Below are 25,615 nucleotides of genomic sequence, written 5' to 3'. Positions count from 1 at the left end.
ACACATTCTGGTTTTGTTTTCAGTAACAAAAGTAGCAAGACCATCAAGACAATGACTGAACTCTAGGTGGGACCTTTAGGAAATGATACGACGACACGAATAATCGGCGCACGGTTCCGCGTCGACGGCCGACGTTTACGTAACTGACCACAGGCGTGCGTGATGTACGATTCCGTCCCAAAATACGACGACGGCCACGGATCCCACCCAAACCTCCGATCAACACCTCTCGGGTCCATTGTCCGTGCCCAGTTATAGCTCAAGGTGGTGTACAGAAATACTGGAAATGTTTTAGTGTACAAGGCACATTTTGACAGCGGTCGTTATCAATCGTGCTGGAATGATTATTTAGATCCTCGTTAAGAGAGAACGTGTACGTCGAACACGTGGCTCAAACGATCGAGTAAACGTACGGTTAAAAATCTGTGCAGGAAATGTCAAGTACCAGATTTAAATAATACAGAACAGGTATTTCTCTGATGTTTCATGCTGAAGAACTCTATCCACACACACACACACACACACACACACACACACAAATCCGCTTGCTCTTTAAAGGTAATATTGTAAAAAATGCACTTTGGTCATGAACCAAAATGCGAGAGAACATTACGTAGAATTTGTATTGTTGCGTTTTGAATGACTTTAATTTGAATTCCAGTTTGAACGGATGTTTACGCAGAGGTGCCAACATTTACTACCCTTTTTTTTTTTTTTTTTTTTACACTTTGCTACAGCAATACAGGCTCAGCACAGTTAAATGTAACTGTGCCCCCCCCTTCTCATTGCCTGCTAGGATTTTGTAGTTCGCGACGTTGGCACCTCTGTTAATGACACACTTTTGCACGGTATCTTCAGTCCCTCCAGGATTTGTGATTGTTGCAGCGAAAAATGTTTGATTTTGCTGTAGATTTGGAGTTTGAGTCTTTTTGCATTTTATTTTATACAGAAAACTACTTGAATTAGTAAAATCACAAGCAAATGATTCTTTTTTTTTTAACTGCTACCAGTGAAGACACGTACTGTATGTACTGTAGTTATACGAGTTTCTAAATGGCTGTACTCCCGTTCGACGCAGGCAAGTCGAAGAGAGCTCTGCCAAATGCTGTAAATGTAAATGTAAGCTTTGTGCGAGCGTCGTGATGTCACGCCACGTGCTGGGGTCGTTTTGAACAATCGCGAGCTCTTCTGAATACCGCAGAGTTTTGCTGGATTTTACGACTTGCCGTTTTTTAATGTTTCCTAGTGTTATGCTCATTAAAATTTAAGGCACAGCCCAGATTTGTCCAACAAAAAAAATATATATACTCAGTACTATAGAAGTATTTCTTTTTCATCGAGTCATTTTAACATTTAATTTAATACAATAATTACCAATACAATAATACACTCGCGGTATGTTTTCAGCGCCTAGAGACAAACGTACGACTTGACCAAATTCCAACATTCCTGGAATGGGGGGGTGGGGGGGGGGGGGGTAATTGGTGTTTAGATGATCGTGTGATTGTGAGATTTTAAGCCAATGCCAAGAACCCACTGAGCAAAGAAAAGTGAATATTGAGAGAATACGCGACGTTGCTTAATTTCGCAGACTGACCGATTCATAACCGATTCGATCAGCAGAACATGATTCGTTACCTCGTTACTTTGACACGTTTACAAGGTGCGATTTCTTTCCGTCCTTTGGTCAAGAGCGCAACGTATGTTACGGATTCCCTGGAATTTCTCATACGCAACACGTCATACTATATAAAACAGAAAATGTAACCATAGTAACCATCATGTAAATTAATAAAACGGGCTGAAATGGATAGAGACTCGGCATGACCGTGACCGTGAACTATGAATGAAATGACCGCTCCCGTTCACCACCTCACAAGGCGGCGGTGCTTTAAGGCACGTCGACGATGCCGCGGCTGAAAAGGAAAGAAGGACGCTTGCTGATCCAACCCCTCCCCCCCTCACCTCACCCATTGAACAAAATTAATAAAATAAAAAAAGATTCACTCATATCTCATGCTTACACAAACCCAAAACCAGTTGGGTTTTTTTTTTTTTTTTTTTTTGCATACTCCGCAAAACCACAGACCGCACAATTCTGCGAGGTCAGTACTCTTCAACACTCTGGCAGTGCCTTTAAAGTTCACAGGGCCGTACACATTCACTCCTCCTATCTTACATGTGGTCTTACAGTATTTAGATACAGTATTTACATGGAACAACCTTTTCGCTAGTAAGCATACCGTCTTATAAGTCAAGTGCCAAAAACTGATAACATTGGTATATGTGCACTATCTAGTTCAAATAATATCGAAAGCTTAAAGAAAGAAAAAAGTAGTGCAATAAATGCTAAGGAAAAAAAAAAACGTTGCCAATACGTTTGGTCCTAAACTGAAATCGCCACCACAGAATACTGTACAAAAACGTTAATCGTAGCCGACGCGGTGTATTGTTCTATACGAGGCATAAAAAATGTAGTGCATTTCAATACACCGTGAGTATAACACAAGCGCATGGCGTCCTATAAGGAATCCTTCACCTGTCGTGTGTGTTTGTATGCGAGCGTGTCACACGGTTCAGATGAGTATTTCCACCATCTCGTTATCTACGTCGTCCTGTTTTTGTGGTTGTTGCTGCGGCTGTTGGTGATGAGACTGCGCCGGTGCTCTCCTCTCCAGAGTATTGCTGTGGAACACTGGAACATCTGATGAGCACAAAAACTCGAGATTAGAACCACATCCTTTCAGCTTTCCGTGTCAAAATGTCACTTCCTCTGGGCCGTGTAAATGTGCTAGAGCACAAAAGACGTCATATTTTCTAGCCACATCAGATTACTCAATGTCTTAAAGGTGGATTAAAGTGGATTTTTCTGGAACTAACTAACTAATGGTTTTAAGGTGAACACAAAGAATGGTATGAAGGAGCCTAAAAAAGCGAGGCTAGGGCTGGGGCTGATTTCCTTTTAGCCCAGAATGTAGGATTAGTCGCAATCTGTTAAAACATCTGTTTTTTTTTTTTTAATTGCTGAACTTTTGATGGACACTAAGGGCCTTTTTACACCTGGTCGCTTCATGTGTTGTCTCTGATCCGATAGCTATCTGATTTGTTAAAACTGTTCCATTTACATTAGGCCACATAAATGCGTCTCGGTGAATCGGATATCGATCCGATCTTTTTACTCCCGCCCAAAATGCTAATATATTTTACCTCATTTCCGGGGTAATTGAAATGGAACACACTTTGGTGTATGCGGTTGTTAAAAAAAACAGCATTTACTGTTTGCTGGCGGCAGCAGTGCATTTTAAGACCCAACGAGACGCCTGGGTGAAAGATCGGAGCCAGAACTGGTGAGAAAACATATTTGTTTCTGGCGCGATGCACGACCTGCGAGTGACGTACTTCCGTTTGGGAGGAGTATAGCGCTGACGTATGTGGCCTGAACAACCACATTCATTTACACCTGTCCAGTTTCATCTGAAACGCGTCCCAGACCACCTCCTGAAGGGGTTTGTACCGTCGGATTTATATCCGTCTCCAAAACGTTTCGGAGGGCATTTAGACCTGGTCTTTTTACCATCAGATAGCTATCGGATCACAGAAAACGCATGAAGTGACCAGGTGTAAAAAACCCCTAAGACACTTAAACATGTAGAAGACCTGAATTCAGAAGGTGACGTCAAAAACAAAGCAGCACTTCTGTGTGTTACCTGCGATCCGGTCAGGGATGTAGACAGGACTGGGGCTGCTGATGCGGTTGCTGGCTGTGACGCTCTGCAGCGCCGGGGTGCTGGGTTTGCTCGACTCCTGACTTTTGTCTGTCTGTGTACAGCTGTCACGGCTGCCTGTTTTTGAGTGGGTAGCGACCGGCATCGGAGTGGACGGCAGCACCGGAGACGGAGACGACGAAATGGACTCGGTCCTCAAAGAGTCCCCTCTGAACTCTGGCCCCAGTAACACACCTGCAAAAAAATACATGTGCTTGAAAGTTCTATGCAGTCACCCAGGGCATTCTTAGTCTAAAACGTTTTTTTTTTTTTTGTTTTTTTTATGGAACAAGTTCAAGATCGACAATATTTCAATTCATGTTACAACACGCATCAGCAACAAAACAAACAATCAGAATGATTTGTGCCGATTTATTACTCAGCCTGCAATTTTCTAATCAGTTGCAGTGAGCCTGTTCCTGTGTGTTCTAGTTTTCCTGTGTGTTCTAGTTTTCCTGTTTAGCTCAGAATGCTTTATCTGAGTCGTCACAAATTATGTGATTATCTGAGCCAAAAAAAAGCCATGCCAAGTTTCTAACTTTGACCTGTTCTTGTCTCTAAGTCATTACAGAATTTAAAGTCCTATCTTACCCAGGCTGCCCTTCCAGCTGCGGTCCTCCTTGCGTTCCTCCGTAATCGGGCTGCTGCCGCTGAGCCCCAGCGAGTGAGACAGCAGACCCGAGCTGCCCAATCCACTCGAACCCGTAGCTATGGACATGAGGGACTTGGAGGGACGCATGGCAGACGGGCCGTCGGGTTTGCTGCTCGGCTCCTTGCGTGAACGTTGGTGCAGCACCTTAATCATGGCGTCCTTCTCGATGATCTGCGCATGGAGGTTCTTGATACGGCTCTCCATGTCCAGGCAGCGACGGTTAGCCATGAGAATCTCCTCCTCTTCCTTCTGTATACGTGCCTCCACCGAGGTGTCATAGCTGCTGCTGGGCGAGTGGCTGATCATAGCTGACGACGTGTCTCTGCGGCAGGAAGTCACGTTAAAACACAAACGATTAGAAACTCGATCCCGAGCGAACCTCTGTCTGAAGTCTACGGTAACTAACAGCAAATCTCACTGAAGTACATTGTAATGTTAACCTTCATGAAATCCAACACAAAGACTATCGATATGTCCAGAGAATTGATTTACTGATTTACTTTTTTAAATGAAATATTGCCAGCTGAATTTACTCTCGTCTCCCAACACCAAAGATTTCCTCATAATATTACCCAGGGCTGATTATCCGTAAGCTGCCAACATTAACAGCGCTATTATTATTATTATTATAGTACTTATTCATTAGCTTTACTTTTTTTCTCAAAGCTTTTTGCCTGATTTGTTAATTGTTAGAAAAACATTACTAGACTTTATCATTCGAAGGCAATGAAATTATTTGATTTTCAACTTCATGAGAAAAGTAAAAATAACGGCGTTGTTGTGTCTGCATTTTCAGGCAGACCTTAAAAAAGTGAACCACTCTATGGACAAGAGAATGAGCTATTCCACACATTTGTGTGTGTATGTGTGTGTGTGTGTGTGTGTACGTACCTTTGCGTGGCAACAGAAGCCGCTGCGTCCAAGGCGAACTGTCTCATGACGCTCTCCTCCAAGTACTTCTGCTCCCATTTGGTCATGTCGGCCTCCAAAGCCAAAATCCTCTCCTCTTTCTCGCGTAGGTGCTCCATCAGGGCCGTCGTGCTGTACTCAGGACCTGTGGGGTTCTGTGAGCCTCCTGATCTCTGTGCAGAAAACAGCAAGAGAGAGGAAAAGTTTGTTTAGAACAGAGTAAGGCTTTACATCCAAGTCAATTGAGTACTATTTGGACAGGATAAGATTCCAGAACGTGTCCAGTTAAGTCAAGTCGTCGAGGACGTTGACATACAGGGGACAAAGTGGGCATGTCTTCAGGATTTAACGCAGAATTATATGATCATCATATTACCTGTGCTAGAAATTCGGTAACATATAAACCATCAGAAGCATGGCTTCGCTGACGTCCTTATGCGGCCGTCTATATTAGGTTGTACTGCGTTAGTTTTGTTTTAAGTTGAGGACAAATAGTAAAGTAGGACACGTCCTAGAGTGATTATATGGAAAGAAGAAGAAAAAAAAAATCTGAGCCTCTTTTCCCCACAGAAATTCCCAGAGATACTCCAATAATACTGTAAGTGTATTGATTACTTCACCTCCCAATGTAAATCTAGTCCAATCTCAAAAGGGACGATTTACATCAGAAAGTCACTATTAACACAGAAATGTAGTTTAATCTCTGGATTTAAATATAAATTGTAATTTAGTATACAGACTTGCGTCGGATTAGCGAGCTAGCAGGACTGAATGAATAAAAACACACTGCTCCAAGCTTAGGTCAAGTATCTCAAGTCAAGAAGTCAAGAAGTCCTTTAATAAGAATTCCAGCTGTCCGCGCTCCGTTTTCTGTCTCTCGCTTTCTCACACACACAAACACAGCAACTGAGCTGCAACCTTTCCCCCACATCCCCAGATTAAGGGTCATGTATAAGGTCCAGTGGACATTTGGATTGGACACGCAAGAGGAATGGAGTGGAACTGCAGAAACTCAACATCTCCCGTGGGACAATCGGCTCCTGCTGACTGCACCTGAGCCCAGACTCCATCTGCTAAACTTCTTAACGTGTGTGTGTGTGCGTGCGTGTGTGTGTGTGTGTGTATTGTACCTGTTGCATCCTGAGTGACTCCAGCTCTCTCTCCAGCCGTGTGCGTAATCTGTGCTCCAACTGCTCTCTCTTCTCACAGGCAGCCTGCAGCTGAGCCAGAGCCTGCTGCATCCGCTCCACCTTCTCTACATAGACCTGCTTCTTCTTAAGCTACACACACACACACACACACACACACACAGCAGGGGTGTGATTATCTCTTAATCAAAATATATGGTAGACTACTCTACAACAATTATACACTAATAACTCTGATTCGATTCAGATATGATTCAGTTCAGTTACGTTGAACACACAGCGACGTATTCTAGTCTATAAAGGAATCGTATCTATGCACTGTAACAAAACACTTTGTGAGCAAATAAATATCTTGAATAATATTTCCTGTTATAAGACTATAATAAACCACACTTCTATTTAGGCTTATATTTACTTAGATTTGTAGATTTTAAGGACGTATTTGAAGGGACGTGGTAACCTGGTGTGTTAAGGTGTCGGTCTACTGATCAGAACGTTGTGAGTTCGAACCCCGCATCCACCAAGCTGCCGCCTCCGAGCGAGGCCCTTAACCCTTGACTGCTCAGTCAGACTGATCAAAACGAGATTAAAATCTAAGCCGCTCTGTATGAGTAGCGTCTGCCGAATGCTATAAACGGAAGTATTTCTTTTTATTCGTATCTCCAGGTAGATTTTCAATTTAGTTTTCAAATCTTGTTTGTTTTATATTAATCGCATATTAAGGAATATAAGGTCAAATTGCCCAAATTTAAGATTTTTATTTTCTTAGATATGATTTTATGAATGATGTGTATCTGGGTATCCTGCCTTTTTAAACTGAATCGGATTCAGGCGTATAAACTGCCCTGAGTGTCCTGAGTGGTATCTGAGAAAGCTGCGCTGGTTTTCCGGTTTTACCTTACACCCCTAGCACACAGGTGAGCCTCACTTAACTGAAAATCTACCCCACAATACTCCCCCTGTGTCCTCCAGAACTCCTCCCCCTCGCAAAAAAGCTACGTTCAAATCCACCAGAAGCTATAATTGTGGCCCAAATGAATGGCCCGATTTAGCTCTGGGGGCTCTCCGACACAGAAGAAGCAGAGAAAGAGGACAAGTATGCAGTTTCCATTTATTTAGACAGGGCTGGCTGGATGAGTGGGTGGGTGGGAGGGTGGGAGGGATTAAGAATTCGGCCATCTTCAAGTTCTTTCATGGCAGACAACTCAAGAGGCTTTGTTTGGTGGAACAAGCGGCTGTTTGTGGCAGTCTTGGAGGAAAGTGGAACAAGCCGGCGTGTTCTGGGATTGTGCATTGCGCGGCCTGTTCAGCGCTGGCCAAAAGGCCATCTGGGACCGAGCCAGTTGAGCCAAGGCACATTCTTTAAACATGCCCAGGGACTTCAAACTTATTAAAGTGAAAAAACACACTTCTTATGTCATTCCAGCGCTCTCCTTCAGTTTGAAGGTTTATCTCTGTTTAGTTCTTGCTAAAATGTCCTAGCAGAGACTGTTTGGATCGATTGATGGTCATGGCTAGCGGTTCACTCGAGCTTGAAGATTTTAGCCGCTCTTATCGGATTGGCGAAAATCAGGCAGACGCGTTCGAAGGTGTATTATCGCTGTTATCGCGGTGCTCGTGAAATTTCATTGATCTAATACAGTACGTAGCGTATCCAGAACGGTAAATAGTTTTCAAAACAACTTACAAGGAGAAGGAATAACCTCAAATTTAAGACTCTCTGTGTCAGTACGAACAGCAGAAAACAAAGCATATTCTTGTGCATAGCTTAATGACTCAGCACACTCAGAGCAATAAAGAAAAAAAAATAAAAAATTCCACCATGGTCCTGACTGAGAAGTTTCTTAAGCTTTAAACGGAAACAGATTCACAGCCTAGGGCTAGAGGGTGAAAAGTGTCCACAAGAGGGCCCACACAAACACACACACACACACACACACACACACACACACTGACTTAAAGACACACTTAATTAATGCCAGACGTGACTGAAAACATGCAGCTCGGTACCCTCGTATTCAACGGAAATATGCTGAACAGGCCACAGCTAAAAAGCAGTGAGCTCACCTCCTCCTCCAGTTTGACTACTTTAGCCTGAGCGTTGTTCAGGGCCTGGTCACGGATCTCGATGTGCCTGCGCTGGTCTTCGTTGGTGGAGCGTAGTGCGTTAAGCTCTATCTCAAGTTTCTCCTTTTCCCGCTGGCTCTCTTTGTCTGCAGAGCAACCAAACAGTGGAAGGAAATCTGCTCAATGCAGGTTTCAAGCTACTGCAAACAAACCGTACAGCTAATAGCATTTGTGAGCCTCAGCAGGGCTATGATCCACAATGCGTGCATTTTTTGTCAGCTTTCTTGGAAGGGGTACTTACTCTGAGCCAGAAGCTGAGAGATGGTTTTGCGGTTGTCCTCCGTGCCCTCACATTCTTTGGCTGCTAGCTGCTTGTTGGCTGTTTCCATGCGTTCTAGGGTTGGAAGAAGAACAACTGTAGCTATGAAAAACCACAACATGTGGCACAGAAACTTTAAAATACATTCGAGAAATCGTAAGAGTTTACAAACTACCGGTTAGTTAAGAGATTATTATAAAGACACCGAATGGCATTTTACTAAATAACGAGAACTAAATAATTACATTCCAATCCTGATATAAATGATTCGAAGCTTTATTTAAGAATAAAAAAAAAAAAAGCATTGAAATATTATATATTCTAATTCTAAAAACAATAAAAAGATTAAATTTGTATTGTTTCATTTTCTTGAAACGTTACACCACTAAAACTCAACTTGATTGCCAGACTGGCTAAGTCATTCCTAAAAAAAAAAAAAAAAATCCATTCTTCAACAAAAGAGCCATTATACCATGAGGGTTGCCTTGTTTTCACAATCGCAAAACGCTCCTTGAGGAAGCAAGGCGAAACGTTACAACAATATTTCCCACATGTTAAGTCGACCACACTAAATGATGAGTATTCCAGAAGCAAATGCCCGGCTCCTTAACATCCCGGTTCCACTATATGCAATGGAAATTTACATTTTCCTGAATGTTCTAAAGAGGCAGGGGCTCTTTTTCCCTCCCATGTGTGTTGGAACTGTACAGCAGAAAGAATGAGGAACATAGGGAGGAAGAAATTAGGCCAAGAGTGAGAGGCAGAAAGAAGGGAAGGGAGGGAAAAACCCTCTGATTTTGCTGTAAAACTCTTGGGGCTCCCTGTGGACCGAGTCTGGGCTCAGTGCCATAAATCAGGGTTTTCTCTGCTTTCTGCTCCTCTAAAAGACATGCTGATGTAGAATGTTGGAAATGGCCTTGATTAAAAAATGCAAAAAATAAATATTGTGCTTGAAGAAATCATCTTGTCAGCATCTTAAAGACTAATCCTAGAGATTAGAGACTAATCCTGTGTTCTGTAGATGAAGCACAAATATATTCATTTGTTTCTTATTAATATACCATAGCTGTGAAACTATGGGCGTGATCACTTTAAAAGTATTAAATTTCTGTGCGGACAATTTTATTTTTCCAGGCTAAGGTTGGCATTTGCATGGAATTGTCCATAACTTCTTATCGAGCTACCAATCGTGCATCAGGTTAAAAATTTTCCTCTAACAAACAGGTTGTTAGATCTGTATCTCTAATACTAAAGAAAATGACTGCAGGCCAGATTATACATTACAAATGTAAGGGCAATAAAAGACATGGGTAAAGACCAGAGAAGAAGCATGCATCATGTTTTGAGAGAATTTGACATCATCAGATATTATGATGTTGATATTACTACCAATTGCATATCAGCAGTGTAGATTACTGAGCTGCCCTGTACGAACATGACTCCACCTTGACCCGCTAAACCCAGCTACAGATTAAGTGCCCCCGATGCTCACCTCTAAGATCCCTGTTGAAGTCATGCAGCCTGCGCACTTCCAGCTCCAGCTTGTTCCTCATGGTCTTCTCCAGGGCTTCCCTCTTGGACGAGGACTTTGCCAGGTTCTCATAGGCTTCGGACACCAGTTGGATCTCGGTCTCTAGCTACAGAGGAGAAAATGTTAAGTTTCTATCAATACCGTTGCACGCTTTTCATTTAAATGTAACTAATGCGAATTAGCAAAGCTTACCTTCTGCAGCTTGGACACCTTCTCCACACACACCTCCATCTCCTGCTTGAGTTGCCTGTTCTCTTCAGTGAGCATGTCCACCATCTGCTGGGCACGTGCCAACATGGCATAGGAGTCACCCTGAAATGAGTGAGGGTGTTGGTAGTGCTGTGCTGGAACAGGCTGCTGCTGCCCCTGTGGATGGAACTGGTGCTGGTGCAGGTGAAGGCCCCTGGGTGCCGAGCCATAGGGGTCATGAGGGAAGCCATGGGGCCGTTGATGAGCCGCGGAGTGAGATGGGCCCAAGCCGTAAGGTTCGCCCTGATGGGGGCCAAGACCCTGTGGACTCCGTGGCCCCAATGTGTAGAGTGGTTCTACCTGGTGAGCCATTGGTGGAGAAGAATGAGAAGAAGCCGTGATGCTGCTGAGGGTGGAGGACTGAGCACGGGACAGCGAACCCATAGAGGTGACCGAGGATGTGGGACTATGTTGATGGATGGGCCTCTGGGAGTGAACTGAGCTCTCTTTATTGGAGCTGAGGACACAGAACAGATCATTACGAATAATCCTTTAGCAGGAATAAAATAAAACATTAACATCAACTTAAGAGCAACAGTCATTGGTTATAGTTGACATGACTAGCGTTCTTAGTGACTATGTTGATGATAAACAGTCGGCTGATTCTCACCGCACATGTGACACAGCAGGTGCCTCGCTGAAAATATTTTTCGCATTACCGTTCCAGTTTCTATAGAACTTAAAGACAAACAGTCAGGCTGTAACTTGTAGTAGGTGATTACTACTCCTGGGATGGCATTCTTTTGCGGTAGATGAATTAAAGGAAAACAGGCAAAACTGGCTTTTCCTACAACGTCTGGCAGCATGTTCCAGCACTTTGGGGAAGGGCCATTCAAAGGGGAATTCAATCCGTTCCCACTTCATGCTTCTGTACCACACTTGGCTGTTGAAAACGTTTATGATGATTGTCTGTATTCCCCATTTATGCTTTAGCTTTTCTCAAACACCTCATTAAACCCTAAAGCCAGTGATGTGGTACCCTATTGGTTAAAGTGGTGGACTACCAATTGGAAGGTTGGGAGTTTGAATCCCAGGTCCAACAAGCTGTCACCACTGGGCCCCTAAGCAAGTTTTTTTAATAAGCTATATGGAAAATCTAAAACACAAATCAAATTTACAGTTGATTTCCTGTTTGTCTAAAGAATAAGCAACCCTTTTCCTCTACTAATGAGAGAAACTATTCCTGAACAGTGTCGCTAAAAAAAAAAAAAAAAATTGCTCACCGGAAAGAGCCATACTCTGGTGGTGGTTGGTAGCGCACATGAGGGACATCGGCTCTGGACTGCTGAGCTGAGCCGCGGTGGTCTGAATAGTAATGTCCTGGATCTTGGTGCTGTGGATGGTGGTGCTGCTGCTGTTGTTTGGGTGGTGAGGGTAGACCTTTATAGGGATAGTCTGGGGGCGGGCCACGGTGGGGTCCTGCCGGTTTGTAGTAGTCCCCCGACGGTCCTGGTGGTTGAGGCAGCTGGGGTGAGAGTGGCGCGCTGGTGACGGGTGCATGGGCTTTGACTCCGCTGGTGGCCAGAGAAAGCTGCATAAGCCTCTCACTGAGCGAGCGCACATGACCCTGCTTGAGGTCCTTTAGGCCATCATCCTGGTGCACTTTGGCTGCGCCAAGCCGCTGTACTGCGGGGCGGCCCTCCGGAGGACGTACCTTTGTGTTGGTGACGCCGGTAACATAGAAGGCAGCGCCCACCGTTGGGCCAAGCTGTGGCTGTGGCTGGTGGCCACGGAAATACTGTGACTGCACCTTGGCTTCCTCATATGAAGGCAGGTCCTCAGGGTTCTGGCCTTGGGATCCAGCACCTCCACTGCCTCTTGCGTTCAGCTGCTTCTCCATGCCACTGTCTGCCTGCAGTTCTTGGCCCTGTGGCTCCTGTCGAGCAATGTGAGGGACCATGGAGTGTTCGTCTCCTGGGCCCAAAAGCTGCTGCTGTTGCTGCTGCGGCTGTGACTGTTGTTGCTGCTGCAGCTGCTGCTGTTGTTGCTGCTGCTGCAAGGCGAGGTAGTTTCTGCCTTCGCCATAGCGCATCTGCTCCTGCAGGAGTCGCTGTAGGACGGTGTGGCCTCCGCCACTTGCACCAGCGTTCGAGGTTTCTTCGGAAACGGAGGCTGCCCCCCTCATTTCCAGCTCTCGCAAGCCACCCACCTCATGGAAGGAGGAGCTCCGTCCGCGGTCTACACCCCCTAGAAACAAATCAAGGCAGGACATTGATCAAAAGCAAGGCTGAAGAAGAAAGAGGAGTGTAGCATCATAATAACAATTCCATATTACATGAAGCCAACAATGATTGTGAAAGGAAATGTATTTAATGAGTTTAATCAGAAGGTTTGCAGGAATCTTTAATAAGTAATCCTAATAGTCTTTCAGGAGCAGAATGTATGCAAAAGAAAACAATAAAAAACCCAAACTACCCAGACATTTTCATGCATTGACAGCTGAGTGACAAGAGGCTAAAGGAAGCCATTGATTTTGTTTTATCAATTAATGTACTTTCTTTGTGAAATCATATGGTATTTTTTTTAGATTGCTGAAGATCATAACCAGAATCAAAGCACTAACATCCACCCAGCAGGCCCTAACACCACCAAAACAGCACAGAGCAATTCCTATGGTCTATAAACATGCAGTGCAGAGCAGATAGCTGATTTATCAACATTATCTTCAAATCCAAAGCGTTGGGGTGAAAAACTAGAAAAAAAAAACCATGGTCCGACCTACGGATTGTCAGCCCAGAATATCACAGACTGTTACATATAGCATATTGTGATTTTAAAGTTATAGTGAAGGGTTAAAGCATACAAAGCCATTAGGAAAAAACCATTCAATTAGAACAAACAGTGGCATATTTATTTATTTATTACTTAATATTCCTACTACTACTACCATAACCTATTGAAAGACAATTCTGTGTAGGGATAACAGATAGAAATATAAAGCGTATGCTTCTGTTGTTTTTTTGTTTTTTTTTAAATTGTCCTTAAGATCGAATGGTTTCGTCTGTTGGCCTTGCATGCAGCTTGGCAGTCTAGTGGTTAATGAACCATCTACAAAAGTAGTGAAGGAGAATTTAATACATCTATTACTTTCTGATATTCTCCGCATTCTCAAGGAGGATGAAGCTTTTTTCCGAAACATCTGTGGTAAATAAATAAATGTACATCAAGTCAAGAACGGAGCCCATCGATGTACCGCTGCTCTCCGACAAGACAGACAGACAGAAAGAGAGTGAGAGAGGCAAGCAAAAATGACAGGGAGAAGAAAAAAAAATGCATTTCACAATGGCATTCTTTTCCTCCGCACCCACCCCAAAATAACATACTGTAACTTCCATTTCCTGTTGCTGTTCTCATAAGTTTTCATTCCCCCCTCCTGTTCCCACACTGCCTCTCCCTCCTCATAATTATTACAGAGATGGCAATGATGATGATGATGATGATGATGATGATGATGATAGAAAATGAAAAATGACAGGAGCATTGTTGGCTATTTTGATGAACATATCAAAGTGTTAAAAAACAACAAATACACTCGGACAAAATTTAAAAATCTTTTTTTGGTAGTAACGATAAACAGCATTTACAATGTTGCACCCATCTAATCACAGTGATAAAGTACAAGTAAAAGCATTTACGGAATTTATGGATCTTATATAATAGTCATTATCTACTTAAACATTAATGATGAAATTAGTATCGGCAGCTTTTAAAAGATGTTACAAACAAATACATGCATTGTGCATGGATTAACATTTAAACCTCGACGTGTCCTGTCCTGTTCACCCATCGCACGTCCTCCGTTTATAGCCCTCCTGCTCCTACATGGGGTCAAGTCACCTACCTGTGTGGCTGCTGAAGCTGGCGTCTGTGGTTCCCTACTGACCGGTCATGGCGCCGATTCTGGCACGGCTCGCCGATCACCACAAGTTCTTCAAGGTGCTCCAAAATGCAGAGGCGATCCGCAAGCTCCTGAACACCCAGCCACTCTATAACAGGAAGGCACTCTCACCAGCTAGAACAATGGAGACAAGCAAGAGGGGGCTCTCAGAATATTCAAGAGGGTGGGGGGTCAGGAATGTGGAATATAGGGCGCTTGCAGGACGCTCGTTTCCTGGCTGTGACACAACTAAAAAAGAAGCGTCCTTGTTTTTTCCCCTGCAGCTGTGTGACTGGGCAACATCTGACCTGAGGCCAGTAACATGTCATGGTTAAGACTAGAGCCTGAGACTAAGTCAGACTGGCTACAGATCAGTTAGTAGAAAGAGAAAGCGGTCAGTATGAGAAAAGCTAAATTCAAAACACAGGATGTGAGGATGTGCATAGTTTTAAAGAGGATTACTCAAGGGGATTCGAGCCGCTCTAGGCAAAATAACACGATCACTATGGGAACTCGACTGCTCAAACTATCCTCCACACATTGTTAGCAGGAATCACTTACAATTTACACACGACAGAAAATAAAGGAGCATTTCTTTCCTTGAAACAATTATTCCACAGGATGTGTTCTGGTTCCAGGAACAACCCCTAATTGAACGTGCCTCTTTGACTTCTTGCGTTTTGGACTGCATGTAGAAACCAGCAGTCATTAGCAAGTTCCTACAGTAAATCTCTGATGACTCTGCGAAAGGACAGAACGCCACATCGCCGTTCAACATCAACAAGAGGGATCTCTGTGGCTTAACCACACAATCTGGGACAAGATGTCCCTTCTTTCGTTACTTAAACACCACAACAGTTTATTTCACTGCACACACATCGCACAAGTACGACTACAACTAATCACCCCGCAAAACTGAGGAGAAATGACACCCAGATGGCTCGTATCCCCACACCACTGATGGCTGACACTGGAACTTGAAGTTCCTTGACTGATTCAGATAAACTGTTTATTCCCAGCCAGAGTGAATTCGTGGAATCCAGCATTCCACAGAGTCCACAGATAGGTCTCTGGCTGTGCGTGTTTCCAAAGGCTTTGACCCCAGAGCTTTACAGTGGTTATGTCAATGACACCTTAGAGGCATGGAGTGTGTCAGCATCAACCCGGAGGACGAGAGAAATGGTGGAATGTTTACTCTTCTGCCTATGAACTGTTTAGACAGCCACCCCACCAATCTGCTGTCCAAAAGGTTCTAGATTTATCCAAAGATTTTTGCACAGGTTTGAAAGTACTTTCAGTAACACAATCACAGACTGCAGGATCATCTTTTCTATTATGCGTTTAACCAAGGATTTTTTTTTTTTTTTACAAGACAAATATCTTGCTGCATGCTTTAATAAATCAACAGCAGGACATCCAGGTCGGTTCATTTATTCTTGGGTTTACAATTCCCTCAGACAGAAATGGCAATATGATAAATAGAAAATTTCTCTTACCGAAGTCACCTTTAAATCCTTAAAACCTTGACTTAATGGACAGAACGAGTCCTGCGCTTTGCTCTGTGCACCAGATAAACAAACTCTTCTCTCCACACGCTCGGTTGCCGTTATGCTGACGGCCGATTCCTGCGCTACCTGCCGCATTCCTTTAGGTGTGGCCACGAGGACAGGTGAGTCTGGAGCTCAGCCAGCACCCTCTCCACACCCTCATACCAACCTGCTGCTGTAACCTCTTCCACTCAAAGTCTCTCCACTCGCTTCACGTCGCACGTCGGGTGTGAAGAGCGTGGTATGAGGTATGCCCGAATTATTGGGTGGTTTCACCTGAATTTATTTAACTGAAAATTCATAACAGCAGGATTGTGTCAGGGAGATCCTAATCATTCCATGCTGTATACAAATGAATTTACACACACACACACACACAAAAAAATTGACATTCTGTGAATATTCCTTCTGGTTTGGAAAAATAATGTGTATTTCACAAGGGTAAATTTACTAAAATTACTAAAGTAAACCGATCAGCATCAAATTACATAATTGGCGATCTGAATGCATTTTATACAGTTAAAATGTCAAGTCAAAATCGCTTCTTTTTTATTACTCTCACTCACTCACTCACTCACTCGTTTTCTACCGCTTATCCGAACTACCTCGGGTCACGGGGAGCCTGTGCCTATCTCAGGCGTCATCGGGCATCGAGGCAGGATACACCCTGGACGGAGTGCCAACCCATCACAGGGCACACACACACTCTCATTCACTACAGACAATTTTCCAGAGATGCCAATCAACCTACCATGCATGTCTTTGGACCGGGGGAGGAAACCGGAGTACCCGGAGGAAACCCCCGAGGCACGGGAGAACATGCAAACTCCACACACACAAGGCGGAGGCGGGAATCGAACCCCCAACCCTGGAGGTGTGAGGCGAACGTGCTAACCACTAAGCCACCGTGCCCCCCGCTAACGATTTATAATATTATTGCTAATTTGGCATATAAGTTTTTTTTTGTTTGTTTTTTTTTTTTTTTTTGCCTCAGCAGCTTCTTTTAAAGCTGAGCAACACTTTGGAGCTATGACTAAGTGCCCGATAAGTGACCGGTCTGGTATGTGCTTGCATTCCATCACGAGACATTCAGAATAGATCAGGTTTCCTTATGGCACATTCCCACCTGCTAATCCAGCACTGCATTGGGAAGGGTCTGGTACGCAAAAGGCCAAAGTGAAAGGTTTTCGGACCGAACGTTGACGAGACCCTTAATACAATTAAGCTTAGCGGTTCCCCTGTGTGATGTGCTCGGTTTCCATGCTCACTGGGCTACAGTGTAGATGTCATTTGTTTTCTTTTTGACTTTACTTAATCCATAGCCTTTTCACTTTTTCTATAATTTGTCTCTAAGCTTAAGCCTTTTCGGCTGCTCAGTATTTTTATTTATAATTTACGTGCAAGATGTGTTAAATGTCTTAATCCGATATTCAGGGGAGTTTTCTTTAAAAATTTATGCTCAAAAAAAATTTAGTAGGCTTTCTAACCCATCTCCAGCCTTTCAAGTTTAACTCACCTGTTGGGAAAGAGAAGGAAGGCAAACGTATAGGCAGGTGACACGGATGGAGAGCTCAGATAAAACCTGGCTTGCTTCTTAAACACTCACAAGTCTTTCCAAATTCATCTTATTAACTGGCCTTGCTCGCTCACATCAACGAGCTACTTGGCAGAGCTAACAACAGTGCTGTCGCTGGGGACAGGTGTTAGCCAGCGTTGGCTTGCGCTCAACCGATCAGTAGAGAAAGGGCCACACAGGCAGAGGGAACGACGGAGAGCCAGCAGCCCCAGAGTCATGCCAAAAGCCTGGGACACATTCTGCCAGACAAGTCCAAAAGGCAAAGGAACAACGGCCATGCTACTTCCTCTGGAAAACCCATGACGATAAATCAAGCGTGACAAGGGTTTTAAACAGTGTTCGGTCGTAAAGAAAGATCCCTGGTGTATAGGTTACTCTATATAGTACAGATAAACATGAATAAACAAGAATTATTCCCTGCAGTGATTTATGCAGGAATTACTTTGTGAATTATGTAATTACTTTGTAGTGACTGTACATTTACTGTTTAATTGTGGTGCAAAACTGTATATATGTATATGTATGTATGTATGTATGTACGTAAAAGCCATATTAAGACCAGATGTATTACTCATAATGTGCGTAATGGCATATATGGTTTATTTTAAAGGTAAATTCTAATTGCCCAGACCACAACCTAGATTTAGTAAAGGTCCAGTACGTTCTGAATGGAGAACGAAGTTGCGTAAATATTTACTCTTCATGCACAAGTTTCCCAGGGCCCCATGCCGACAGTGTTTATTCTAGTAATACAGCAGGAATGTGGTCCAGCGTAGGCTCAGTTCTGGAGCTGGCACTCGGTCAACGGCCGGCCGAATAGCATCACCTGACAGTGCGGTCCCTCTCTGGAGAAGACATGCACCTCAGGTCGTTAAGACGGCACATCCTGGATCTGGGATCACATCACGGACTTGTTTCTGTAGAACTTATACAGTATCACTTCTGTCTTGTACGCCATGCAGACGGTCATCAATTGCTTGTGCACCAGATCCACTTCCAAAACCACACGGTCATACATCACATTGCTTCTAGCTGTTATTACGGTGCAGCGTGATTACATACGGTTAGCGCACAAGTCAAAGTATACGTTCTCAATGGTAATCTAAGCTTAAGCAAATCACTGAACATCTGGTGAATGATGCAACAGAGTTATTATTTTGTACAGTTTATGCCAGTATTAGTCTGACAGGGCCAGAATAACAAGAATTCATGTCTTTCAACAACCTGGTATAGAAATGCACCAAGAACAATCCTAAACAATGCAACGTATTCGAAAACCTGCCCCGCTTTCCTGTAGTCGTACAATATTAGCATCCGGAGGAGTGATAACATCTTGAGCTAGTCGTGTCTGGAATTGAAACATTCTGAAAAAGACTGACTGGATGTAATCAGTTCTCTGCACACAAAGACATGTTTAACTGGTGTTTAGGGACTGTTTATATCCTGTTCATTTTCAACTGCCACACCAACCTTTACAACGTGCTAGACTGGCTTGGTATTCTGAAACTATTTGTCCTGATGGTCTCACTGGTGTCTCCAGATATGTATTCTCATGTATCTGAACAATTTATAAAAATCAACAGACCCTATTTTAATAGACCACGTTATAATCTTACACTCCTTCGAATGTATAAATCAGAATAGAACCGCTTTAGTCACGTGAAATCTTTAACTTACTAAATATGAATACGATTATGCCCAATAAATAATTGAAGCCATCTTATTCAGACATGGCTCTTTTGCCCCTTTTCCACCGAGGCAGTTTGAGTGCTGGTTCGGAGCCTAATTTAGAACCGGTTCTTTTTCGACAGCCGAAGCACCGGCTCTGAACCAGGAAAAGTGGTTCTTAAGTAGCACCAAAACGTTGCTGGTCTAGACTTAAGAACCGGTTGTGTCAGGGGCTGTAGGCGGGGCTGTGGGCGGGGCTACTGTTAGCGCATTTGATAATGTACATTAAGTATACTAATGTTTAATACACTTTTACTTTACCGCGATATGATACATTATCAGCACACATGATAGTAAGTAGCTACATGCTAAGGCTAACTTTTTTCTGTGTTAATGATAAAATTACAACCTCCGTTTATACAGATTACACGGAGCTGCACGTACACGTTGGATTCGCCGCGTTTGGATGCTAATGTAGGTTCACAAAGCCATGAGCATTAACAGTAAAGCAACATCCGCCATTGTTGATGTGTTTGTGTTTAAAAGCTGCTGGGACACGTGACACGTATACGGTGATGTCAGACTCGGCTCTATGATGCTCTTTAGCCGGTGGAAAGACAAACCGGTTCTTAGAAGGTTCACCAGTGGAACCAACTTTGAACCAGCACCAGTGCTAGCTCTGAACCAGCACCCGATTCTTTTTGGTGGAAAAGGGACAATGGAGATCTAGTCTGGATCGTCTTTACCATCGTGGTTGGTCTGGAGTAATGGAGTCCCATAACGCTATCCAATTGAAAATATTTTTTGTATTTCCTCCAAAAAAAGAAGACATTGTTCCAAATCAATCCAAACACATACAGTAGTTTCACCATTTTATTCTGTAATCTTTAGGCAATGCTGTAAAAGTAATTCCAAGAACTCATCCTTCATTTCTTCTCAGTTTTCAGAGTCAGATGCCTGAAGGAATTTTGTTCTTTCTCACTGACTGTGTGTCATCTCTCTCTCTCTTTCTCTCTCTCTCTCTTTTTTTTTTTTACCTAGAAGTCGTGAAACGATGCGCTTTGCCTCTGGCATCAACGGCAAAAACATCCAACATAAAGGAGCAGTAAGGGCACATTCCTAGAGCTCCTGACAGCCAAACACCGAGAAGGATAGGAGACGAGCGTGACCTTACGGAGCCTTTGCCGAGGCAGAGGAAAACCTTGTGATGTGAGAAACATTCGCAAGCTTCACTACTCACAGGATGTGTTTACATAACAGGGGAGCATCTGTGAAACCTTCTAGAGGTTTACTGGAACTGTTGTTACACACAGAAAACTCTTTGTATGTAATGTACTGGATGAATGTACTTATGTACAAAAGGTAAAGAGGGAAATCTGTGTGAAAAAAACTAAAGAGCTAGGAGTTGAGGAGTGACGTAAACAACGAATAAATAAAAAGCTATACAGTACAAAGAAAGAAAAGGAGTAAGTACTAGGAAGAGGAGGGAAACTGAGAAACACATGGCAGGAACGAAGCAGGAAATGCAACATTCCAATCTGGAAAGGTCTGGCACTAGGAGCATGGAGAAAGTGTAAAGCACAGCCTCGCTTGGTGTCCATTACTCCCAGCTCAGGGAGATTCTCACACTGCCAGACTAAAAAGTAGGCCAAGAAACTTTGACACATCTGCTCACACTCTTTCCCGTCCTCCTTCTATTTCTATGTTCATCACTCTAGCTTTTCTCTTTTAAAACCCAAAGCCCAAAATCCAAAGCCATCCCCCTGGGCTGCACGCCGCGCTTGGAATTCACGGTGATTGATTTCAGGAGATTGTGTTCCATTAAACGAGGGAATTGATGGAAAATCCTTGCTGAGAAAAGGCAGAGGACGACACGGTACACGAGTTAGCGCTAGATTTTACTAACAAAACTTACGCTATTTTGGAATCTGAAGACAATTCAAGCTACAATCATATCCTAAACAGCTATTTTAATATATATATATATATATAAAACAGTGTGCCTTGTAATTTGATATTAGGAACTTTGTAAACCTGTGCCATTGTGGAAGAAAGATGATCCAGAGTAAGTCATTAAATAACTTCGTCCGTTTCTTTTCTCTGCTTCCTTCACCGACTCCAACAAGGTCTTTCTATTGTGGTTTCCTCCCTCTGCAAAGTCTCTGATACGAACCCAAGTATTCGGAAACACACTGCTTTTCCCCGCTCTGCCTCTTAGCCCCTCTCAACCCCCTCCTTCCAAGCCCTCATCCAAAGCTTTAATGGAAAGCATGTGGTGGAGGAGATGAGATTGCTGCTTCATCTCTGTCAGTGAAACCACGCGCCAGTTTCTCTTTCAGCCCTGGTCCGTTTCCCCTCTCATGCTTCAACAACAAATCAACAAAAAGCACAAAGTGATGACTGAGTAGGAAAGATCTGCACCAGTCAGTCCTGATGGAATTATCTTTTATATGCTTGATACACAGCTAGTTCAAATTTGCAACGCACTGAGAAGTAACTGAACCTGTTCTGGCTGGGTCACTCAGAGTTGGAAAGGTAGGCTCGGTGACAAGATCGAGCTTGTCAGCTGCATAATGAAACAACAAAAGTCTTCAGAAACTGTAAATCTTCTGCAAGGTTTATGTCAGGACAACGAAATACAAAGATAAGGACGGCGTCACACCGCGTCATTAAAAAAAACAAAAAAAAAAAAAATCAGTTTAGTCCGTGGCTACGGAGGTTTGACTCCACGTTACGGTTAAGACTAGAGAGTCTAGAGTATAATGACACATCCTGTTTGAGACATGATTAATGTGAAAAGTGCTGAAACACAACCTTGTGATTGTGTCTGGAAAATGGTGACACATTCCACCACAGAGGTGTCTGCTTGCCCTGGGCAGAGGCTGAGCCGGGCGCACACCGGGCTGCATCGTATTCAGGTAACGAGCGCACTATAAGATCCTTCCCTTCTTTCACGAAGAGAACGTTTTCCATCAGGAAAGATGTCCTGAGGTACGCGATGCGATGGCAAGTAACGCAAAAGCATGCGTAACGGTCAAAAAGATCGTCTTCGGGACTGATCTCTGGGATTCTTCGGTTCAGAGCGCTGCATGATTTGGAATTATGTGGGTTCATAGTCATACAGGTCTATAAAGAAAGATTCTCATTCAGTCATTCAGACACTTTTAAGTGGCTTTGACTCCAGTCTATAGAACACAGCTTCATTGTAAAAAAAAAAAACTTCAATAGCGAGTACAGAGTGCGGGCTATTGAAGTCGCAAAGGCTCAGTGGAAAGAAGAGGGGGGAAAAAAAAGTATTCGGGTGATTTCTAGACTGAGTCAGCAGGCAGAACTTTGGCCTCGTGCAAGAAAGAGGAGGGAGATGGGTGGCAGAGGGGGGGGAAGAGGGATGGAAAAAGTGCTGGATGGAGCGAGAGAGAGAGAGAGAAGCTGACATTCTTGCACTCTGAGTCAATGCCACTAGGTACTTTTCTGGTGGACATTGACTGCCTCTACCACTTAACAAAGCCCCACTATACACTTCTCACAGGAAGCACAGGAAGGAGAAAAAGACTGCACTGATTGTCCTTTGAACATTCCTTGTAACACTAGAACCTACTTACAGTTAAAATGAGGAACTACACAGGCATGAATTTCATGCAGTTAAACAGTCATAAAGTTGCGAGTGCATGAGCAGCAGGAATGCCATCTTCGAGCTGGTATTCCACACGATCATGAGAAGCGCTCAGGCTTTCCAGACATTCCTCATAACTTTAATCTCTTGCTTTGATTTCCAATAACACATGACTGCATTCCTGCACCGTGTAACGGTGCATATCTGTCTTGTCTGCATGTAACGAAAGCACTTCTACGGCATTCGATCACGATCACGGTTCGTTTCATTCTTTCTTCAAAGCCGTTAATTATCGAACAGAAATCTCTGCATCGATGGATTACGCTTTCGCTTTTTCCAACCACTTAAGAGTCGAAACTGTTCATTCTTGACGCAAGATTTCTATCGATCGGAAATCTGCCACTTCTCTAATCAAAGATGGATCAATAAACATCTTAAATCTTACACTAATAACTCCAGGTTTGTATTTGGATAGGCAGAAAAAAATAAATTCCTCCCAAACTGTAAAGTGTTAGTGAAACTGACCGGTGGACTTGATGGGTGCAGTATAAGAAATCAGAAATAGATTTAGAATCTATTAGAATAGATTTAGATTTAGTGGGATGTGGTAGCCTAGTGGTTAAGGTGTTGGGCTACCAATCGGAAGGTTGTGAGTTCGATTCCTACGTCCCCACCAAGCTGCCACTGCTGGGCCCCTGAGCAAGGCCCTTAACCCTCAATTGCTCAGTTGTATAAAAATGAGATAAAAATGTAAGTCGCTCTGGATAAGTGCGTCTGCTAAATGCCGTAAATGTAATAAAAAAATTGATTCATAAATAGAAAGCAGAATAGAACACACTTCATGCTGTTAGTGAAGATGTTATTCAGGACAATAAGCAATAAAATCCCAAAGATATTTTAGGAGTCATTTTTAAAACCTGAAGAAATGATCCATGCTGGACTTTTTTTTTTTTTCTTCTCCTCTGTCAGTACAAAAGCATGCTGTGTTCTGAAAACTTTACTCCCAAGTCTCCTAATCTTCAGGGCTCTAAAACATGTGATCTAAACGATTCATCTGGAAATCTTTGCAGTAGTTTACCTTCCTACAGCCGGGTTGTGATTTCTGATCCGTCTCAGCTGGAGCCGGTTGAAAGCTCCGATAGAGTTGAAGTTAAGATCATTGAAAGAAAAAAAAAAAAAAAAAGTTGGAAACAAAAAATAGAAATAAATAAATAAACAAACTAACAATACTTTAAGTCGGATAAGATGTTGAGCTGTCGGATTCCCTGTCGCGTTTCATCCACGTCTGATCATGTTTAACAGGGTCTTGTTTTAGTGTTGAAAAAGCGGAGTGAAGATAAAGCGCTCGGCCCCCTGCATAAAGTCGGGAAAAATGAGTCTCAGAGCGGCCACAGTAAGCCCCGCCCACCGAGTCCGCTTAGCTAGTAAAGTTTACCGAGACCACGCCTACGCGGGATTCCACTGACTTCTGATTGGCTGTCTGCGACGTCGCTCTAACACGAAAGCTTGAAAAACGACAAAGGGCTTTTTTCTGCGCGCTTCTGCTTCATTTGCATATCTGCTTTTATTTGTTTGATTTTTGATGTTTTTTTGTTGTTGTTTTTTTTTTACATATCGATTACAGTATATTAATGGTATATTAACGTCACAAGTTTAAAACTATAATAAATAAATAAAAACTCCTTAATACAGACATCGTATACAAATTCAATTCACTTCAAATCTCTACACAAATAAAATTGAATTGAATGGAATTGAATTTATATCCAATTTAATTCCATTCAATTCAGTTTTATTTGAATTAGAGATTTAACGATTGTAGAGACGTTGACATTGACAATGGACATTGTCTCAAAGCAGCTTTACAGAAGATAAACATAGAACAAAAGGTTATTATAAAGAATAATATAAAGATTAATAGAATACAAAATTCAAATCAAATCAAATTTTATTTGTCACATACACATACATACAGACTATGACATGCAGTGAAATGCTTTAAAAGAAAAAGTTTTCACATATCCCAGGTTATTATGAGCCCTGGGGTCAGAGCAAAGGGTCAGCCATCGTGCGGTGCCCCTGGAGCAGGTGAGGTTAAGGGCCTTGCTCAAGGACCCAACGTAGATGTTTCGGCAGCTTGTGGGCTTTGAACCCCGACCTTCTGATCACGACACAGCGCCTTGACTGCTGGACCATCACGTCCCCACAAAAGTCAAGATTAATATTATTCATTCATTCATTCATCTTCTACCACTTATCTGAACTACCTCAGGTCACGGGGAGCCTGTGCCTATCTCAGGCGTCATCGGGCATCAAGGCAGGATACACCCTGGACGGAGTGCCAACCCATCGCAGGGCACACACACTCTCATTCACTCACGCAATCACACACTACGGACAATTTTCCAGAGATGCCAATCAACCTACCATGCATGTCTTTGGACCGGGGGAGGAAACCGGAGTACCCGGAGGAAACCACCGAGGCACAGAGAGAACATGCAAACTCCACACACACAAGGCGGAGGCGGGAAGATTAATATTAGATGTATTTAAATGTTTGTATTTATCCCCAATGAGCAAGTCTGAGGTGACTGTGGTTAGGAAAAACTCCATTAGATGGAAGAGGAAGGAACCTTGAGAGGAACCAGACTCTAAAGTGGAACATCATCCTCATCCTCATCTGGGTGACACTGGA

At 43.2% G+C, this 25,615-nt stretch overlaps 1 protein-coding gene across 4 annotated transcripts; it reads right to left on the bottom strand.

Moving 5' to 3' along the window:
- Positions 1 to 364: 364 nt before the first annotated feature.
- Positions 365 to 24,301, bottom strand: amot (angiomotin). 4 transcript variants are annotated; one of them, XM_060890214.1, is made up of 13 exons: positions 23,999 to 24,301; positions 13,948 to 14,651; positions 13,727 to 13,778; positions 11,863 to 12,826; positions 10,583 to 11,096; positions 10,352 to 10,496; positions 8,842 to 8,934; positions 8,541 to 8,686; positions 6,456 to 6,605; positions 5,308 to 5,498; positions 4,356 to 4,738; positions 3,708 to 3,959; positions 365 to 2,704 (listed from the first exon to the last, which is right to left on the bottom strand). In XM_060890214.1, exons 2-13 carry the CDS (start codon positions 13,972 to 13,974, stop codon positions 2,577 to 2,579), a joined length of 3,045 nt encoding a protein of 1,014 aa, XP_060746197.1. In that variant the 5' UTR covers positions 13,975 to 14,651; positions 23,999 to 24,301; the 3' UTR covers positions 365 to 2,576. The 4 variants fall into 4 exon arrangements, with proteins under 4 accessions (XP_060746197.1, XP_060746199.1, XP_060746198.1 ...); XM_060890216.1 differs by having other exon boundaries at positions 13,727 to 13,834; positions 14,481 to 14,651; XM_060890215.1 differs by having other exon boundaries at positions 14,481 to 14,651.
- Positions 24,302 to 25,615: the final 1,314 nt, after the last annotated feature.

Source organism: Tachysurus vachellii, chromosome 17, assembly GCF_030014155.1.
Source record: "Tachysurus vachellii isolate PV-2020 chromosome 17, HZAU_Pvac_v1, whole genome shotgun sequence".
Classification (NCBI taxonomy): Eukaryota; Metazoa; Chordata; class Actinopteri; order Siluriformes; family Bagridae; genus Tachysurus; species Tachysurus vachellii.
The sequence above is the reverse complement of the archived record's forward strand: the minus strand, read 5'-3'. Positions and strand labels throughout refer to the sequence as shown.

Bases quoted from the DNA above. Each gene is read 5' to 3' on its own strand.
- amot (XM_060890214.1), bottom strand. From the start codon at position 13,974: ATGGAAGTTACAGTATGTTATTTTGGG. The intron at 12,827-13,726 runs GTAATAGATGTA...ATTTGTTTCTAG, and splicing joins AATGCGGAGAATATCAGAAA to GGGGTGTAGACCGCGGACGG. The intron at 4,739-5,307 runs GTACGTACACAC...TTCCTGCCGCAG, and splicing joins GCTTCTGTTGCCACGCAAAG to AGACACGTCGTCAGCTATGA.